Genomic DNA, 21603 nt, shown 5'->3' with positions numbered 1-21603 from the left:
ACGCTATACCAACTAAGCCACGGAACGAACCAGCGGACCTCACGAATTTTTTTATGTGTTTGTTGTCGTCTTTGTATTTTGGTTTTTCAACGACTTTTTAGCCATAGCTCCATCTATGAGAAATCTTAAGTATTTCGTCACCCAGTTAGATACCTTTACAGCTACTAGCCCTGGCTAGAGATGTCGCTATTCATTGTATTTAAATGTTTATTGAATTGTAATATTCAATCATAACACACTAGTGGAGTAATTTCATATAAAAAATTATTGAATATCAATTCAATAAAAATTTAGATTATTATGTTGTTTATTTTATGTTTTTTTTATATTAACTTTTTTCATTTTCTTTCTTTGTTAGTACACAATAGCTATAAGAATATAGCACGCTCTCGTATGCAGTATATTACTTATTAATGTTTCAAATCAAAATAATCTTTATTTCATAGGTAAGCATTATTACACTTGAAATCGTCACATTGGTTAAGCTCTACCGCTCATTCGTAAGGCAGATTCCCCTGAGAAGAATGAGAATGCTCTTTGTAAATAACATTTTATACATTCGACATTTACAATATATATATTTTTTGTTCTCAAACATCAAGTTTAGTTTTAATTATTAAAAACAAATCCTGCGATCCGGCTAGATTCGAACCAACGTCTTCAACGCTGTGCCAACTAAGCGGAAGGAACCAGGGGACCTTACGAATTTTTCTATGTGCTTGTTGCAGATCTTTGTGACAGATTGTGCGATTCTATGTCTGAAGCATACGGTCAGGTATTACACAGATAGGAAAACCCTCGTGTATGCTTGTTTCCTCGACTTGTCAAAAGCATTTGATCGAGTCAACTACAATCTGTTATGGCAAAAATTAAGTGAGACAGGCATACCGGGAGAATGTGTGACATTATTTAGGCACTGGTACAGCAATCAGAAAAATCAGGTTAGGTGGGCTAATGTGTTATCTGCTGAGTACAAACTGGAGTGTGGAGTAAGGCAGGGGGGATTATTTCACCGAAGCTATTTAACTTGTACGTTATCGAGCTGATAGGCGGGCTCAGCATGGGAAGCACTTGTATAAATAACTTAAACTATGCTGATGACATGGTACTGCAATGCCCGTCGGTCAGTGCGTCGACGCAGATGCTTGAGACTTGTGAGAAGATGCCATGACACATGGATTAGAATACAACCCGAAGAAAAGTGAGGTCATGGTGTTTAAGACGGGTAAAATCAAACCGTATTATGTTCCTCCTATTATGTTAAATAGAGTTCCGTTGAAGGTCACAGATAAAGTAAAGTATCTTGGGCATATTTTAATATGTGATCTAAACGATGATCTGGATGTTGAAAGGGATCGCAGGGCGTTGGCGGTTCGGAGTAATATGCTTGCCCGCAGGTTTGCTCGATGCTCCAACGAAGTTAAAATAACGCTTTTTTAAAAGCTTATAGTCAATCTTTTTACTCGGTATTCGAAACGAGCCTTTAATTAACGCCCTGTGCGTGCAATATAATAATGCATTTAGAATGCTGATAGGACTGCCAACCTGGTGTAGTGCATCGGGTATGTTTGCGGTAGCTCACACGGACAGCTTCCAGGCCATCATGCGCAAAAAGATTGTGTCGCTGATGAGTCGCGTGAGGCTTAGTACTAACAGCATTCTAAATGCTATAGCGGGAAGATATGATTGTCCTATCCTGAAACATTGGATAGTGCAAGTTAATGGCGTAGCCCAGTTTGAAATATCATTAAGTTGCACTGATTATTAATAACCTTTATATAAGTTCTTTTACTGACATACTATGGATGTTTTATGGTCCGATATAAAGAATTATTATTATTATTTGTTTTTTGTCTTTCATGCCGTAGCGCCATCTGTGAGAAATTAATTTCTACACTCAGAGAAACTTAAACAAGAGAAAAAGAAACTTACTATTACAATAGTTTGTTATAATTATTAATAAGAAAGATCGAACACTTACAAGAAATTCCTTCGACCCGGCCGGATTCGAACCGACGACGTCTTCTAGCTTCGTTGGCATAGCATTTGGCACGGTTTGGTAAGGGTGGTGGTGAAATTACAGGCACATAGGACTTATATCTTAGAGTGACATGTTTGTAATTTAAAGCTCTGGGTGGCACTGCTATGGACGGGCATGAACATACATGTATTGTTCAGAATATCGTTTTCTCAAATAGTGGAATTTATTACCTAATTTTATGTAAAATATTTATGTAATATTTATGTTAATAGGTGACATATATTATAAGTACTAATTTGTTTAGATTATAATATATATTCTGCTTATGTTTGTATTTATGTATATAAAGTTCATGTACGTGTGTATGTCTGTCATATGTACATATATTATCTCATATCATATCATATCATCATCCTTTATATGTATATATATTATTTTTATATATATATATTATTAAATTATTTTTTTTTACTCACATTTAAATTTTAATTTTATTGTACAATAATTAGTCCCGCAGACTTCATTTTTCACCTAGGCTAGGGTTGGCTGGAAGAGATCTCTTCTAGAGATAAGCTCACCTTTGTATATGTCCTTTATAACTTGTGTTTCATGTATCTTTTCTTTGTGCAATAAAGAGTTATTAAAAATAAATATATAATAAATACTAGTTAGGGCTCGCCACCGCCCCCGTTGCCGAGTCTATGGCCCCCTCTGCACCCTTCACGGTACGCCACTGGTCCCATGTTCTTACAATCGAACCAGCATTCTTATTCTTCAAAGCAGGAACGCAGGAATGCTGACATTACTGCTTGCCGGAAAATAAGTTTGACGGCAATACTTCCTTGGACGAACTCTATCACAAGAAGCTCTACTGCTCCTAAGTTGATGTCATTCTTAATGTACTATGTAGACGTACATACAGGCATGGCATTGACCCGAGGATGTTGACCCCATTCCGAGATTTTGTTTGACACGTGATTTTCGACATTGTTTGGCAACTGTTGGTGTGGTTAAAAGCTGTCAGGATATTTGATTGGTCTGATTTTGACCACTAATAATAAGTTAGCCTTTATCTTAGGCACTACTTGTACAGAGGGCAGCACATCGAGCTAGACATTGATGGATCTTGTTCCGTTACACTGGAGGCGATATTCAAACATTTTTTAGGCTATATTCAAGAGTTTTAATGTAAACTGTTTTATATTATTTCCTAATATTATGCTCTCCGAATATTCTGAAAAAAAAAATAGGAAACAAAAAACAAAATTGTTTTGAAGGGTAGGTGAGGGTGCTGGTGAAATTACAGGGGCTTGTCAGAGTGACAGGCGCAGGGGCAGTGTCTCTCAGACCTTTGCGACTTAAAGCTCTGAACGGCACTACATGTGCTGATCACTGGCATGTCTCTCAACACGAGACTCACGACTTATTCGTCCTGTTACTTGGTTAATTTAAAAATAGTTTAGCTAAATATAGGAGATAAGAAAAGAAGAAGAAGACCAGAGAAATAAAAGGAATTAGCTATAGGTACTTACAGTACCGGCACGCCATGATGGCCGTTTTGACAGATTACAATAGTGAGTTCAAATCTCAATTTTTTATCGAAAAAAATATAATCAAATACGAGTCACATCTACAGGTTTTTAGACTTATAATTAGTATTGCAAAGGGTAGCTGACTAAAAAGTTTTAATAAAACGAAAATAAAAATGTTCATTTAATATAAATCGTCAATTCGAAACTGCTTTGTTTTGCATTCAGCTTTGACGCGAGTTTGCCGGAGGTAGAAGTTGTGCTGGCCAGCGATCCTATAAGTGACGAACGTATTAGATTTAATTTTTAAAAATTTCGAACAACAAATGCCGAGTTGTGTCAGTGTGTCATAAAATTATTCATCCATAAATTTTACTGCACGTCACTATTGTCAACAATGTACATCAATTAGCTCCTTCAATGTAGTTAGTTATATTATAATTAATACGAAACTTGATGAGTGGACAATAGTCAAAACGGCCATCATAGCCTGCCAGGTTAAAAATGGGTTAAATATAACAAACCTAAACTTAGTATACTAAAAATCAAAATGCACGCACGATTGCCGTGCATTCACCCCTTAAAGGGCGCCTTTTTATCTAGGCGTCGAGCCTTTTTAAGCATGTGGGTGCAGCCTGGCGAGCTGTGCGACCTTATGTGGTGGTTTTAACACTACATTATTTGTAACAACTGTACGTGTTTGTTTAGTATTTACGTAAGGTAGCAAAATTATTTGCAAGCGTACTTTTTGATCTCGTTTTTGTCTTTCACGAGGATTAAAACTATTGCAAATAATTGATAGCTCTTTATTAAATACGTAAGTTGCATAGAAGTGGATATGTAACTTATCGCGAACGAAAATAATCTAGAATATGAATAATCCAACTGCAACGAGGCGTCAGACAGGGTGATAAGTTATCTCCGAAACTGTTCACTGCTGCGTTGGAGGATATTTTCAAGCTTCTGGACTGGAAAGAACTTGGCATCAACATCAAGCGAGTATCTAACACACCTTCGATTTGCCGATGATATAGTTGTTATGGCTGAGACCTTGGGAGACCTGAACACGAAGAGTGGGTTTTGAACATGGACAAGACGAAGATCATGTCGAAATTGTTTAAGTAAATACATATTTCACCAGCATCCTTACCCTTCAAAACCGAAACGCAGTAATGGTCACATTACAACTGCTTGGCGGCAGAAATAGGCAAGGTAATCTCTACTGCTACTAAAAACATCAAATACTGCTCTCAAACTGTACTACGTTACACCCAGACCGGAAACAATAAATAATACGTTTCCAAAATTGGTCCAACCGGGAATTGAACCCGGGATTTTTTCATCTAGCGCCCACAAAACTATCCGCTGGGTCATCGAGGTCGTCAGACTAAAACTGTTGGTCAAAGAACCATAATCTTGTTTGGTCAAATAATATTGTTAACTGTGACAAGCCTATTAGATAGACAATGCTAATTGCTGATATAGGAAAAGATGTGCCGTTGCTATACTAATATTGGTAAATGTGAGAATTGCTTTTTAGTATGCACTACCCAAAATGGATTCCGCTACAATTTAATATATAAATAATAGGAATTACGAAAAGAAACAACTCAACACACATACATTTATAAAATAATAATCACAGTACAGAGAACTAAAAAAACCGACCTCAAAAGTCATTCATCCCCTAGTTTGCCACCCTTAGAGGTGGAATATTTTCATAAAATTGAAATGGGACCACTCCTGAGTTACCCTTTTTCCAAAAAATTCTGGATGCTCATTTTTTATGTGTTCTAGTTTAAAGGGCTTATTTTTCTAACTTTTAGTGTTAAGTTTTTATTTCACTTTAGTTTTAACCCTCGTTAATGGCATTAATAATAATAATAATATAATAATAATAACGCACACACACACTCAACGTAGTCCCGCACTAGGGAAACCCTGAGTTGCCATGGACTGGACACACATATAGACAACCACAAATTACACCCAAACTCACGAGAGAAATGTACGTCCAATGTTTAGGCCATACAAATATATCTCCCGGCCCGGAAATCGAACCTGAGACGTCTGCGTGGCAGTCCCGCATGGTAACCATTAGGCCACGGAGGCAGTTTGGCATTGGTTTATTCTCATTCATTATTTATTAATTACTAAACTATACTGCTTATGATTTGAAAATACTCATTGGTAAGGCTCAGGGCAGAATGTCCACTTCGCAAAATGTCTACCGGACGCAAAACGTCAATTTCGCAAAATGTCTTGTTCGCAATCATTGACTTACAATTATATGGACGTCGGGTCCTCGCTAAAAAGTGTCCGAACTTATAGGGCGTTAAAATCGTATACAGAGCGTCATTCACGCTTTAGTCTTCGTTTGTTCGACTGACAGCGAAGCAAGCAAAATTAGACAGTACTGCGACATTACAATTTAAATTAAACGTTTTAGCTTTTTCATATTCCTTTACATGTCACTACGTTTAAATAGGTTGACTTAGGACATTTTTTTCGTGGTTTTTGTATTAGACCCGTCGTCCATTTATTTGTAAGTCAATGTTCGCAATTGATTGATTCATTCATTCGTAGGACTGACTGTGGACTCCCTGTGAGCAATCAAACCCAAGAACCCCCTACGGGCATGTATTCCCCTAAATTTATTATCACTGTTCCAAAAATGCTCTGTATGAGTCAAGCCAAAAAACCGGTAAATGTCCTGCCTTGCATTGATACTCGTGATGACACAAGGCTAGCCGGATCGCCATATGGTACGTGACCTTATGATCGGTAGTGTGCTTTAGTGGATTTAAAATCGCCGTAAATACATTAAAAGTGATATTGGGTTATTGAAATTATTGTTATGCCATTTTGGTACTTAAGAACATTCCAAATTAAAAGTAATTGATGGAAAGTAAAACATACAAAAATAATGTCTTGTGGGTTTATTTTTTTATGAATAGTGTTTCGGAGCAGTAGAGCTCCTTGAGAAAGAGTTCATCCAGGGAACTACTGCCACCTTACCTATTTCTGCCGCCAAGCAGTAATGTTAGCATTACTGTTTTCCGGTTTTGAAGGGTAAGGGTGCTGGTGAAGTTACAGGCACATGGGACTTGTCAACTTATGTCTCAGGGTGACGGGCGCAAGTGACAGTGATACTCAGATCTTTGCAATTTAAAGCTCTGAGTGACACTCTGAGCCCTACTGTCACTAGCTTGTTTCACGTAGTTAGTATTCTTTTTAAAACTTTCTTACTAATTAATGAAGCGCTCTGTAAAGGCTGTACTATAACTACATGTTTGCAATATATGTAAACATGGCGGCTATTTTTAGAGGTGACCGTATCACGTACCACCTTTGTAAACTTGGTGGGTCATTAACACCAGCCTTTAAGTACACACAGCCACACAAGCTATCAGTTGTTAAACTGCAAATTTTAATGCTATCGTAGTGTATAATTTTCTACGAAACAATTTTGACAAATTGTTTACCGTAATTAATTACAATTATTAAAGCGACATCTCTGGTCAGCTGCTGGTAGCTGTAAAGGTGAGTGAAGAAATAGATGTCTCGGACATGGCGTTACGGCAAAATGTCCCAATTGCGACACGCAATCGTGTTTGATTTCGCAAATTAAGGGTTTATTTTTTAAGTCACAAAAGGAAGGAAGCACGTCTCTAGTGTAAAATATTATTACTTTATTTATAACATTAGTATTAATCTATTACGACCGATAGTAAATTGTATTATTATTAGTATTACAATGATTTGTGTATGTCATAGTTAGTTATATATGTATAGTTCTATTGTGAATTACTATTAATTTAAACGTGCGTGTTGTGGATTTCTGCCGTCCGCCAACTAAATTTGAAATTAATTATTTATGCAAAGATCGAACACTCAGAAAGATCTGGCCAGATTCGAACCGACGTCTTCTATCATACCGTGCCAGACGCTATACCAACTAAGTCTTGGAACGAACCAGCGGACATCACGAATTTTTCTATGTGCTTGTTGTCGTGTTTTTGTATTTGGTTTTTCAACGACTTTTTAGTCGTAGCGCCATCTATGAGAAATCTATGAAAGTTTTATCACCCAGTTAGATACCTTTACAGCTACCAGCCCTGGCGAGAGATGTCGCTATTCACTGTATTTTAAATTTTTATTGAATTGATATTCAATTATTTTTGTGAAATTACTCCACTGGTTTGTTATGATTATTAACACAAAGATCGAACACTCAGAAAAAACGAATTTTTCTCTTGTTGACTTTCCACACTTCTTTATTTAAAAATACTCTTAAATTTTGTAAAAAGTAAGTAAGTAAAAGCAAAGTAAGTTTTAAACTTAGGAAATTATTATTTTAATATATTCTCTGGAACCTTTCTTCAATTCTCAAAAGTTTGTTTGTCCGCTTTCGGTAGCTCATTACCGTAGTCTCCTCTACGATAATTCCTAAGACACATATGAAAATACTCGACAAAATTAATCCTATGGGCCGAAAGACAAGGTCACAACTTTTGTACACTGTTGATGAATTCTCTCAACTGTCTGCCATTTCTGTCATATCAGATCTAGGTTATATTTTATTTTCATTGAAATTACATGTGGGTAAAATTCAATTATATAATATAATAATTATAAAGTATTGATTTCCTAATTTGTCATGTCGGTGTAAAGGCGTAACATACAAAAGAAAGAAAAAAACGAGTTGAAAATCTTGACCCTTTTAAAGTTGTCTCGAAAACAATATTGCCAAAATTCTGACCGCAAAAGATACAGGTAATGTTCACTCTTCACGATCCATTTAAGTCACGCCAATGTTCTTGTCAGACGTCAGTTACGTGTAACCGCAGGTTGTTTAATGACGTATCTCATTTCCGTCGGTGTACGATTACGCAAAAAACCTAAAGAGCACAAAAAATTCACACGAGTTATGTACGTCCTATTTAACACTTGAATATTTATGTCCTTATCTAAAGAAATTGTCGATTAAAAGGCCAGCCAGAATGAAGGTAATAAAACATTTTGAATTCAGGAAACCACGATATAAATCAACGTGTACTCTGAAAAGTCATCATCTCTATGCCAACAACACGTCGAGACACACGAGAGTTCTACAATAAATTAGTGTGGGATGATCTGCAGACTTGCAGCATCAGATCAAAGTTACCATATTATTGTAATGTCACCGGATTTCGATAATACAAGGTCTGCCCCAAATGTATCCGACTTTCGTGGGTTATTCCGCACAGGGTCTATTAATCATAATCCGGCTCGTGGCATCCTTGAAAGTATTTCTATTCGAATGAACACGCTCCCACCGGTGCTTTCGTATCCCGAAGCAGTTGTGGAAGTCTGTTTTCGGAATAGCCTTCGGTGCACGGTGCAATCTCGGACATGTTTTGGAACTACGATGCTGCAGATCTACAAACACAAAAATGCGCAGGCAAAGGCTTGAAACTTATAAATCCCCTGTTCGTCATGACGTGCAAAATTGTATTTTATGCTAGTTTCTAATTTTGTATATATTGGTTGAAGAATAATTCGAGATTGTGCAATTTTGAGACATAAATGGCTCACTGCGCTGCGATAACAATAGTGTTGCCTGGTCTCAAACGGAGGAATTCATTGTACCTATTAACTATACCAGAGTAGTGATAACACCGTGGGACTACCGAAAACACTCAGATCAGAATCGATTAGGAAAGTCCGTAACTTAAATTTTTCCCATCGGTCAGCCATTAATATGTTTTTTAGAGTAGCTATATATACTCGAAGACGCGACGCAGAACGGGTCCTCAAAAGGTTAGCTGATTAGGAATGGACTAAAACATATGACATTCTATGTTGAACAGTGAAACATTGATTAAACTAGATTTTGGCAGATCTTCCAGAAGCTGGCCGTACTGTCCCTCTACCATGAGCTTGCTGCGTTTATAATATATATTTTTTTTTATTCTTTTTTCCAGGCTGAACGTTACCGTGAGCGTCGTCGCCTTGCCACGCCGAGCCCAACACCTTCTCCACCGCCTCGAACAACACCTCCTCAGACTACTGCTGGTAATTGGTTTAAGAGTCTCGATCGACTGGCTAGGAAGAAGACTAAAGCCAAAGACACTAAGGTAAGCTATTTTATATAGTATATAATTTATTGGTATAAATTCAATTTTAAAGTTGTCGTGAGTGACTAAAGAAAAGATGGTTCTCAATTCGACTGTACGTTTTTTTGTATGTATGTTACGCGATAACTTGCATTGGCATTTGTGGACCGATGTTAATGATTCTTTTTTGTTGCAAAGAGAGTACCCCAAAAGTGGTCTCATTTAAATTTGAAGAAAATATTCCTCCTCTAAGGGTGGCAAACTAGAGGATGAATAACTTTTGAGATCGGCTCTTTTAGTACTCTGTACTGATTATAGTCCGATTGTTGATTGACATCCTACGGCATCAAAATACACCATGAATAAACATTTCACCGTTAAACACCTATTATTAAAATCTTAAGCAATCTATGAACGGAGTAATTTTTGCTCAACAACAAAACTTTCATTCCAGATCGAAAAAGAAAGCGTCCTCACGACCGAAGACGAGTCCACCCGAAAAACCTGGTCCAAAACGTCCAAACCTCTCAATTCTCCAGCTAAAAATCTGCGTTTCTTCGGAGATACAGACCAAGACTCAGACTCTAATGTTAAGCAAACTGTCACTAAGTCCAGAAGCCATCCTCAAACAAAATCTCATAATACTTTGAGAAAAACAACCTCAAATTCAAGCACAGGATTGGACGAAGTCGACCATGATATCGCTAACAAGAGCTACTCTTTGACCAATCTGAAAGACAAAAGCGAATTACCTAGAACAAAGCAATACTATAAACGAAATCTACAAAACATTTCAGAGATACATAGCAATTCAGAAACAGAAAGTCAATTAAACAGAAAAGCAATGAAGCCCCCAATAAGTCCTTATGACAGATCGAGAAGTCACAGCAGCTCTAAGACATTGAAAGGTAGTAAAGGGGATATAAGAAGGCATAGAAATGAGGACAGAGGCAGTTCGTCTGAGTTGAGAAGCAGTAAACAGGAGCTTAGAGATTTGAAGTAAGTATCTGCTTATTGCTTCTTTATTTTACTATTTCCTTTTAATCTTGGAGCCGAAATTTAGAAGCATTTGGATATTTCCTTCCTCAAGTAAGATCCAAGTTACTGGATAAATGTCCCGATCTGAAATTGGGTCTTTACCGAGTCGAGGCACATAATTGCGATTCACAACTGGCTGACCGGAAACTTTTGACATTTCAAATCAGAACAATAGATGATTTAACTCGCAAATTAGAAAGATATACTAGGATTTGTGAGTGTGAGAAAGATGTAGTAGGATTAGTGATTTCGAGGCTACCCGATCGGTTCGATTCCGAGGTCAATATTATTGAGAGACTTATATATAGCGTTTAGATACTACGTACGGTTCGTATCAGGGGGTCTACTCTCGTTCCCCGTCTGACGTCCTTCCGAAAAAATAACTGTCAAATAAATAATACTCGACCGCTTAAGGTCTGCAATCAGTATTAGGACGTCTTCCGACGAACGGGCGCAGATGAATGTTTTGCAAATAGTTTGCTTCTTCTTTCCAGACACCGTCGCCGCACTCCAGGAACCAATTCTGGCGAGAGCAGCACAGAGGGCGAATCTAGCCACCAATCACAGCGCAGTGTAGTCTTCCTGCATGCTACTACTGGTATAAAATGTCCTATTTTTACGAAATCTTTCTCTTGCAACAGATATAAATAAAATAAAAATAAAAATTATGCAATATAAAATAAAAATATAAATGGTTTAAATGTTTAAATATACAACCTTAAAATAATAACGCAGTTAATTAATAAATTAATTGTTATTAAGAAATTGAACTTAATAAAAATTCATTCAATAAAATAATTTGTAAAACTTAATGTAGCGTAAATTGGAATGTTTTCTTTGAAAAATTAAAAATAAGGTATTTAATTAATAACTATTGTAACTATAATTATTAATACAAAGATCGAATACTCAGAAAAAACACTCAGAAAAAATTCCTTCGAATCGGTCAGATCCGAACCGACGTCTTCTTGCATACGTGTCAGACGCTATACCAACTAAGCCACGGAACGAACCAACGGACCTCACGAATTTTTCTATGTGCGTGTGTCGTGTCTTTGTACTTGGTCTTTCAACGACTTTTTTTTAGTCGTAGCGCCATTTATGAGAAATCTATTACAGATTTATCTCCCAGTTAGTACCTTTACAGCTACCAGTCCTGGCGAGAGATGTCGCTATTCACTGTATTAATTAAATTTTTATTGAATTGATATTCAATTATTTTTTGTGAAATTACTCCAAAAATGTAATTATTGTAACTATAGTGAAAAAATAGGGTAGTTTGCATCAATATTAGACATAACTGGTTAAAGACTGTACCACCTCAGTCAACCGTGACCATGGGACCTGTAAAGGGCCCGAATCGTCGGTTTGTTTAAAAAACAAATATACGCGATTTAAATCCGGAAAAATAGTTTCATTTCCTATGTGTAACAATCGCGAAAACCTAAGAACTCGAACTGTATTTTTGGTAAATTTATTATATTTTGTAAAAAGTTGTGGAACAAAAATTGTTGTTTATCATGTTAGTAACGCACTCCTGCCAGGTGGTTTGTAAATTTACAAATAACCCTGTGTACACCTTTCTTTACTTTTACCACCCGTTTTGGTCAAAAATATCTATGATAATAAAGGACGTAGGCCACGGGCCTTAAAGTTGGTGGCTTTTATTTTGCATATGACTTTTTTTTATCGGAGACTGGAAAACATTGTCCACATGTGACTCCAGAGTTAGTTCAGATCAATGTAGAAAATATACAAATTGCCAACTAATACCACTAAACATTTTTCAGTTGGTGACATCCCTGATCCTGGCCACCTTTCGCGCAATCGATCCCGCGATGATGTTTCTTCGGTGAACTCCTCAAACCTGCAAGTTAAGAGCACTACCAAGAGCTTCTCAATCTTTGCCCCGTGGACCCCGCGACACTACAACGACCAACACGACGTACATTACTCGCAGAAAATGAGAAAATCCAAGTCGAAAGAACCAATCTTCAAAAAATCATCATCAACGAAAAACCTAAACGAAGACAGACCTACGTTACAGAAAAATAAGTCTTACAGCCAAACAACTTTAACGCGTAAACCGCAAAACAACCGCTTGACTAGCTCCAGCACCACTTTGCACCGAAAACCAGAAAAACACAGAGAGAATTCATCAGTACAGGGTTCAACCGTACGGAAAAGTGTTGCCCGCGAAAAGAAAAGTCAATCGAGTGAGATTTTGAATCGAGATAGCGACAGGGAAAGACTGTCTAGGTCGATTTCCATGCCTAAAGATAGCAACAAAAAAGCTGGCTGGTTTAAATTGGCGAATAAAACTAAAAAACAAGAAAATACTAGAGTTCGTTAATTATTTGATTCTTTTTCTTTTTTATTCTAAGATACTTATTTCTAAGACTATCTTCTATAAGGCTTTATAATTTCGTCTAGTGACCGTGGTGGCGAATACCGCCCGTATTTGACACGGGTTTTTCTCAAAGGGATTTACCCATTTCTGTCCAACATCGTGGGCAGAAACGGCGAATATGGAATATGGTATAATTCCACACTTAGGTACTTATTACAAATTTCTATGTAAAAAATCAATTAACCATTTATTTAACTTGTGACTTATGCATACCTCCGAAGTTCCGTAATTATTGACATACAACCAAAGACAAAAAAATGCAATACTTCCTGGACTTTTTTATTTTTGTGAAGGGACGTGCTCTTTAGCTCCAACAGATTGTGTAACGAAGAAGTTGACAAATTTTGTGCCTGTCTAATAAATTACAATGAAATTAAATAAATTATAAATAATTACAATAAATTCTTATTGTTTTTATATAGAATCGTCGGATTCTTCTCTATATGAACGGGATTCATCGCTTGAATCCTCATTAGCATTAATTATTAATTCTTGAGTACACAAATTGTCAAACGCAACATCACGGTCACAATCAGACAATATCTTTTTTTTTGAGCCCGCTCAAATTCACAATTTAAACTTCTTCGTAAATAAAATCGATTGTTAAAAAAAACAGAACCGGAAACGCATTAGGACATCACTAATTGATTAAAATTGGAGCTGTCAAAAGTGAAATATGTAAATGGTTGGACGAATTATAATAAACACATTAGAATTCGATTTTTATGAAGATCGATTCAAGCGCATACTATCTATAAAATTTTTGTATCGGTATAATTCAATGCGATTTTCAAACGAATCCATTCAATAGAAACGCAAATCGAATCTTCTAGATCAGAAAGCGATAAACCTTTCTTGTAATAATATTTTTTGTAATAATATTCATTCAATCACATTCAATTTGAAGAAAACTCGGTTTTCAACAAATATTTAGTTGTAAAGCTTTTGCTCTCGATTTCGGGCGTCTGGGTTTTAACCTGACTTAAACATTATTAACAAGGCGCCGCGCCGCCGAGTTAAAACCCGGGCACTTATCCATCTCTGGACACAACTCGGAGGACAGTGAACAAGGGGAATTTCAGTTCGAAGAATTTAGAACAAAATTATCATTTGTTTAACCAAATTTGTCATTGACTGTCATTGACTTACAAATAAATGGACGACGGGTCTAATACAAAAACCACGAAAAAATTACCCAAGTAACCTATTCGAAATTTAAATTGTTATGTCATCGCAGTATCGCGCTGTCCGTAGAACAAATGAAGACTAAAGCGGAGTGTCGCGCTCTGTATACGATTTTAGCGCCTTACAAGTGCGGACACTTTTTAGCGCGGACCCGACGTCCATATAATTGTAAGTCAATGTTGACTGTACTCTATTTTAAACACGATCACTAGATGATAAAACTTTATTCGACCTTGTACTAATTATACTAATTTTTGTAGAAGGCGAAAGTTTGAATGTAACGGCTCACACAATCAGCCATGTTATGCAAAAGACTTTTTTTGACCTAATTTAGTCGAAAAACAAACTTAGAACATCATGGTTTAATAATGAAATGAAAAAATGTGCAAGAAAATATGTTGTGTGTAATCTTACTACTACGCAGAAAAAGTATTGTCTGTAAAAATGGTGCTAAGTTTATCTAAATTCTACAATTAAGTGCCATTGACCATATTTTTAACGTTACCAATCTTATTTAGTTATTTAGTCATTTATTTTGTTTAAAACTACATCATTTGTAATAATTAATACACCTACGCTTCAATTCTTACTAATAAGTGAATTGCGCTTATAAAAAGCTTTTATTCTTAAAATAATTTTAATAAAAACCGTAATGCTACGCAATTTTTATTTTATAAACATTTATGGTTACTTTTTATGTATTAAGAAAAAGTTTTAATTGAATGTAATAAAGTAAATAAATAAAAATAAACATGTAAAAATATTGGCTTATTTTTTTAAACTGTGTGAGTTAAGTTTATTCATAATCTGGTTAATTGTATACCGCAGTACCAAACAGCACTCAGAATCCCATCAATATAGTCTATTCCATCCAATACCGGCAATAAGAATTCAAAGTCTATACTAAAATACCTCAAATGGATTTGGTTGGTTACGCGTTACAGTCAAAGTGTTGAATCAATCACTTTGGGAAAGATATATAGTAAAATTGAGGGTAATATACACTGATTAGTATATGATGTGAAAACACGAATCCTAAACATTTTCACATTAGAAAGAACACAAACTTACCTCGAAATTTTACAAGATAACCGCTGTATTCAATAGTTTTTTTTTTTATAACATCAAGTGACACGATGAACAAGTCGTGCGCCTGATAGTAAGCTAGACGCCTGTCCTTAACAGTTACAATGCTACTGAGAGCTTTAAATCGCTATGATCTGACTGCCATTGCGCCCGTCATCCTGAGACATAAGTTGACAAGTCCCATGTGCCTGTAATTTCACCAGTGCCCTTATCCTTCAAAACCGGAACACAGTAACGTTCACATTACTGCTTGGCGGCAGAAATAGATGTAAGGTGGCAGTACTATCCTGGAAGAACTCTTTCACAAGGAGCTCTACTGCTAGTAAATCTATTAGCTGGCTCGCAGTTCGGTTATTTATGGTGCATGTGAAGCACACCGCGAGCGATGTGAGCGATGTATGAAAACCTGCCGTAGCTACAAGTTTATACAGATGAAGGTTTCGTTAAAGTTCAAACTGAGAAACATTGAAAGCATCTCGATCTGACGAAATGGTGTTGGAAGTACTATTTGTTTATGGGAAGAAAATAGCGGGCTTTACACAGACACTATCTCGCGTGTAAAAACGTTGGAAGGAAAAGGGAAAGACCGCGTGATTGCACTCATCTATCACGCACTCCAACACGCGCCAGTTTCACGCGGTCTGTCCTTGAAAACAGAAAAAAAAAACGAACATGAGCAATCGGTGAGCAGTGGCGGATTTTCAGTCTTGGCCACCCTAGGCCCCAGACCATGTGGTCAGTACCAGCGGCCTCTTTCTCAGCACTCTTCATATACTGGTAGACTACATAATGAATTTACGACGCAGATTTTTATGTAGGCCTTTTTAAGACCTATAATTTTCAAGAACATTGCTTTCTTTCAGCTGGCATGGATTTTTGCTTCAACATTTATTGTCATATTTCAGCCCACTTACACAAAACCTAAATTAATTATACACTTAAACCTTCCTCATGAATCACTTTGCCTATTGGTGGAAACCGCGTGGAAATCCGTTCAGTAGTTTTTAAGTTTATCGCGATCAGACAGACAGACAAGCGCGGTAGTGACAATATGTAGTGATGTAGTGATTATACATTACATTGTAGATACGTAACATATCTATATTTTATGCATAAAATGTACGAAAGTGATTTAGGAAGATTATTATTATACGATGCGGTGTAGTGCGGCCCGCCATAATGTGCGTGAACCTTTACAATATTTAGGTACTATGAGTTATTTCTTGTCATCATCAGTGAATTTTTTGTCACGATTGGCCGCCCGAGGCCGGGCCTACTGGGCCTTAGGGCAAATCCGCCACTGCACGAAAAATACCACGCCGCATCGCGACGGGTATTGTAAGAAGTTACGCAGTTATAGCGAAATCGAGGTACCGCTGAATATTTTTTTATGGCCATTTTACCAAATGGCAGGTCGGTCAAGTTGTGTGCCTGGTGGTGAACGACACGCGCCGGTTTCTGACCAGCCACAGTGCCGCTAAGATCTGAGGGCCACTGCGCCCGTCACCGTGATACATAGTTAACATTCCTATGTGCCTGTAGTTTCACCAATCTCTATGAGTAAGCCTTAACGATTAAAATTGTTTTAGGTCATAGAGAATCTAAATTTGATACTGATGACTACCATCTTAGTCAGCAGTAAACGTGGAACCTGTAAAGGTCCCGAAACGTTGCTTTGTTTGAAATAACAAATATGCGCGATTACAGTCCGAAAAAATTGTTTCATTTCCAAAGACAACAAATTTAGAATTTCAGTGGAAAGATTAAAGAGATTTCATCATCTTTTTAGCTTATAATAATTTCATAGTCATAATTTCATAATAGTTCTCATAAACGTATAAAAAGTTTTTGCAATCATTACCTAATAATTAAGGTTCTGAGTACCGTGTTTAAGCCGCCGAAACGAATGCTACAAAACAAAAAATTAAAGAGATAGAAAGAGAGGCAGTAGCGTTTGAGTTTGAGTAGCGTCATATTTGATATTTTTGTTTTGTTTCTAAATAATTATTTTTGCCAAATGTTACAGCTTTGTACTTTTCATGTATCATTTTAAGATATTATTTAATAAAATAATTTTAAGTTTAATTTAAAATATTATGACAATTAGCTTAACTCTATAACCGGTATTTATACACATTGAATTTTAAAATAGCATAGTTTCCATCTAGCAGCGAGTAGATAACAACATTTTTTATATTAACTACGCGCTACTAGGTGGCAGTACTGTCGATAAAACTCTTTCTCGCTTGACTAAGTAAGAATACAAATCATTTATTTTTATCACGAATACTCTATGTATTAGATTAATTCTTAACAACTAATATTGTTAAGATTAACAATTCTTATACGATGCCTACACGACAAAACGATGATTCACGCACAAAGCAACCAAGGAACACCACTATCTTTTTTGACAAATGTCATGTTTAGTTGTCAATGTCAAAACTTATTATGCCAATCCTGCCAATAGAAATATTATTATGTGATTATTATATATAACTGCACTTGCGGTTGGTCACTTTTATCAGTAATTATTATTTCATTCTTTATAGACCGAATATCTTTATTCAGATATATTTTATGAATAAGTATCTAACACATGACTTCAGTAGACAGTAAGCTTTTTTGAAAAAGAAAAGATGCCTACAATCGCAACATTTGTGTTCTTCGACATAGAAACTACTGGTTTACCATGGCAGGAGAAGAATCAGACGAAAATTACAGATTTTAGTTTCGTCGCCGCATCAAGGAAAATCTTGGAAGCGACTTCGTACGGCCAGACACCTCTAGTTAGTAAGTTCACTGTCGTATTAAATCCCGAGAGAGCAATACATCCTAAAGTGAGGACACTTACCGGTCTATCGAACGAATTATTACAACATGCGCCAGTATTCAAGCGAATAGTAAAGAGTCTTATTATGTTTCTAGAGGATTTGACAAGACCAGTGTGTTTGGTTGCTCATAATGGTAATGTTTTTGATTTTAAAATTCTATTGGCTGAATGCCACGATGCTGGTGTCTCCTTGCCAGAAGATCTATTATGTGTCGATTCTTTGGTAGGATTTCGCGCGCTCTTAAAAAATTCAAGCTTAACTTATAAAGATTTTGAAGATATTCAAGAAATTAGTTTGGAAAGTGGAAAAAGAAGCGAGGAAACAATAAGTGATCAAGATATACTGACTGATGATGAAGATGAGTGGTCAGATCTGAATTTAACAAACGAGGAATTGGATGAAATTGATGATATCTGTTCCTCCGTTTCTGAGTTTGAAGAACCTGCTTGTAAACCTGTAAATACACAGCGTAGTAAGGCAATAGGGAATGTATTTGATAAAAAAACTGCTACCAATGATTTTAAACTGACTAGTTTATATAAAAGACTGCTAAATAAAGAAGAAATTAATGCACACAGAGCTGAAGTTGATTGCTTGATTTTAGCTGAATGTGTTGTTGCAATGAAACACGATTTCCTGCCATGGGCAGATGATAATTGTACAATGTTGACAAAAATAAAGCCTTTAGTAAGGTACTAGTGAGATGCAATCGCCTTTAGCATTGTTGCATGTAATTTACAACGTATACCAATGCTATCTCATGAGGTTGGAAGTTGTTGGAAGAAATTTCCAAGAGTTATTGCAGTTTTTATGTTATTACAAAGTCTAATCTCTGTTCAATTGTAATTGATAAGTTAATAGCTGTCAAAAGTAAAATTTAACATTTATTAATTTGTAAAGTCTTTAGGCATCCATATGACATTTTCACTCTATAGCCGGTGATATGTAAATATGGAAAAATCAAAAACAAACAATAAACAGAACATTACCCCTCACCTACAGCAAATGTATGACCAGGGAATGTTTAAATGACAGGTTTGATAATACTGAACAAATTTCACCTATGGAATCATTGACTTACAAATAGATGGACGACGGGTCTAATACAAAAACCACGAAAAAAATGTCCCAAGTCAACCTATTCGAAATTTAAATTGTTATGTCATCGCAGTATCGCGACGTCCGTAGAACAAATGAAGACTAAAGCGGAGTGTCGCGCTCTGTATACGATTTTAGCGCCTTACAAGTGCGGACACTTTTTAGCGCGGACCCGACGTCCATATAATTGTAAGTCAATGTATGGAATGAACATTCGTAGTTACCATATAAAGTGTAATATAAAAATGCAAAACGACGACTGATATACAAAGGGAGCTAAGCAACAATTATGTTGATAATTTAGTTGTAATGTTATTGTACCTGGGTACTATTGTGGATAACATTAGAAAGTCCATCACTAGTAGGATTACCATCTGTCTGGATTTGTCCGGCTTGTTGACCTCTTAGGATTTTGTCCTCATTTTTTTACTTAGGGTAACAATTTCTAGAATATGAAGTAAAATATCTACCTCGCAACTCTGTAGAATTCTGTAAACATGTTTAACTGCCTCCGTGGCTGAATGTTTACCATGCTGGACTGCCATGCAGAGGTCTCAGGTACGATTCCTGGGCCAGGAAAATTGTTTGTATGGCCTACATTTATTTCTCTCCTGAATTTGTGGTTGTTTAAATGTGTCCATGGCACCCGCGACTCAGGGTTTCCCTACCGCGGGGCTACGTTGAGTGTGTGCGTAAAAAAAAATGTACTGAGCTGGATAATAACAGGAGATTATCATTGGCAATTAAACAAAAGACTCTAGTCACGCCTACTTGACGGTTTCGTAGCAATAGTCATGCAGAATAATTTTGTAGTAACTAACTACATTTGAATAAAATTCAAGTAAATTTACTACAACATTTGTTGCTCAGGTGCTTGCCCATACCTGCTGCCGCGTAAGGCAGTCACCACACTTATCAACACGAAATCGTATTAACCTGGCAAGAAAAATCTTTAAATCTATGTAACAAGAGCGAAAATACGATACGAGGCGATACGAATAGAACCGAAATGCGCAGTCTTTTTCGCTCTTAGTGGATAGACATATACATATGATTCCGTGTGAATAAATATGGTGAGTCCCTAGGAGAGAGGTTTCCAATTGCATTTTATTAAAAAGTCCGGATTTTCTTGCGAATGTCAGTGTGTCGGGCTTTTTGTCTGGACTATTCAAATTTCCGAATGATAACCCTAATGACTAGCAATTTTTTTTTAATAATAAACAATTTCCGACAAAATGGATGTTCTAAATCACAAATTAGAATACCAAGGTACAATTAATTTTTAACCTAATTAGTAACTATTCAACCCTTTTATTTTATAATTGTCGATAATATACATATATATTTTTGAATAAGCGAGGTATGAGTGTACGTGAGCTTAATAGTTATGTTAATATTGTTTCACTAAGATTTGAAACGCATATTTTTTTAAATAATTATGTTTTATGGAAGCTTTTTTTAAGTAAATATAAATTGTGAATAGAAAAAAGATTATATTATATGTGCCTTAAATAGTCGAATTTTGTAGAATTTTATTCACTTGTTTTTAATAGTTTTTTTTTACAATAATTATAGATAGGCATTGTTTATTTAATAACAAAAAAATTGTATGTGCTGTAAGAATATAGTGTCGCAAAGTTTTATTGACATGTTTTTCAAATGATCTTGTATAAGTTAGTACAGTCAAGGGCACGTCAAGCTTTACACTTTGTACTTTGGACCGTTCTCATCGTAAGCGGCATAGAGTTGAATTTAAATCTTAAGTGTAAATCTTTGACGTCTTCCCAAATGCACAAATGATCTCACTCGCCTCCCCTCTATTCCTATCCTTAAAAAAGGCACTGATTTGTGGGTAGGACATTCCCGTTTTAACGGTTTCTGTTGCAACTATACGCCGCGCGAACGGACGCTTTTGACGCGATATCACCGTAGCAGTTGTCCAACGGCAATACGGAAAAATCATCTTGGCACCTCATCTGTCTGTGAGAGACCAGAGTTGGCGGCGCGAAACCCCCGAACACCTGGGCATACGCATAAACACCGGCGACCGGCACATCTATCGTGGAAACAACTCGAGGACAATCAGTGCGTTCACCTACCACATTTTGGCCCCGTCACATGCTCTTGACCTGTACGTAGATAGTGTACAGATCTGTTTTTATAAATATTTTTTTACATAATTAATAAGCATGTATATGTTAGTACCTATCTAATAGGTATCTTCTTATAACTATGTGTATTAAAGGGAATATAATCAATAAACATAATGTGCCATAATTTAAATTGTAGTTTTGTATGTATCACTTTAAAACACTATTAAGACATTTAGGCAGCTAACGGATTG

At 36.3% G+C, this 21603-nt stretch overlaps 2 protein-coding genes across 2 annotated transcripts in view; both read left to right on the top strand.

Moving 5' to 3' along the window:
• Window positions 1-14315, top strand: part of LOC113229003 (zinc finger CCCH domain-containing protein 13) — a 128174-nt gene extending 113859 nt beyond the window's left edge. The window contains exons 8-11 of the mRNA XM_026462473.1: window positions 9477-9629; window positions 10063-10607; window positions 11141-11244; window positions 12437-14315. Coding sequence (XP_026318258.1) covers window positions 9477-9629; window positions 10063-10607; window positions 11141-11244; window positions 12437-12999 — 1365 coding nt within the window. The 3' untranslated portion in view covers window positions 13000-14315. The remainder of the gene's footprint in view (window positions 1-9476; window positions 9630-10062; window positions 10608-11140; window positions 11245-12436) is intronic.
• Window positions 14316-17966: 3651 nt separating this feature from the next.
• On the top strand, window positions 17967-20620 carry LOC113229045. The gene has a single exon (XM_026462525.1). The coding sequence runs from the start codon at window positions 17967-17969 to the stop codon at window positions 18858-18860; it is 894 nt and encodes a 297-aa protein (XP_026318310.1). The 3' UTR covers window positions 18861-20620.
• The last annotated feature ends 983 nt before the right edge of the window (window positions 20621-21603 follow it).

The sequence above is a fragment of the Hyposmocoma kahamanoa genome, unplaced genomic scaffold (genome assembly GCF_003589595.1).
Source record: "Hyposmocoma kahamanoa isolate Upper Pololo Valley unplaced genomic scaffold, ASM358959v1 270, whole genome shotgun sequence".
NCBI classification, from domain to species: domain Eukaryota; kingdom Metazoa; phylum Arthropoda; class Insecta; order Lepidoptera; family Cosmopterigidae; genus Hyposmocoma; species Hyposmocoma kahamanoa.
Note: the sequence above shows the minus strand (reverse complement) of the source record. Positions and strands in the feature narration are given on the sequence as shown.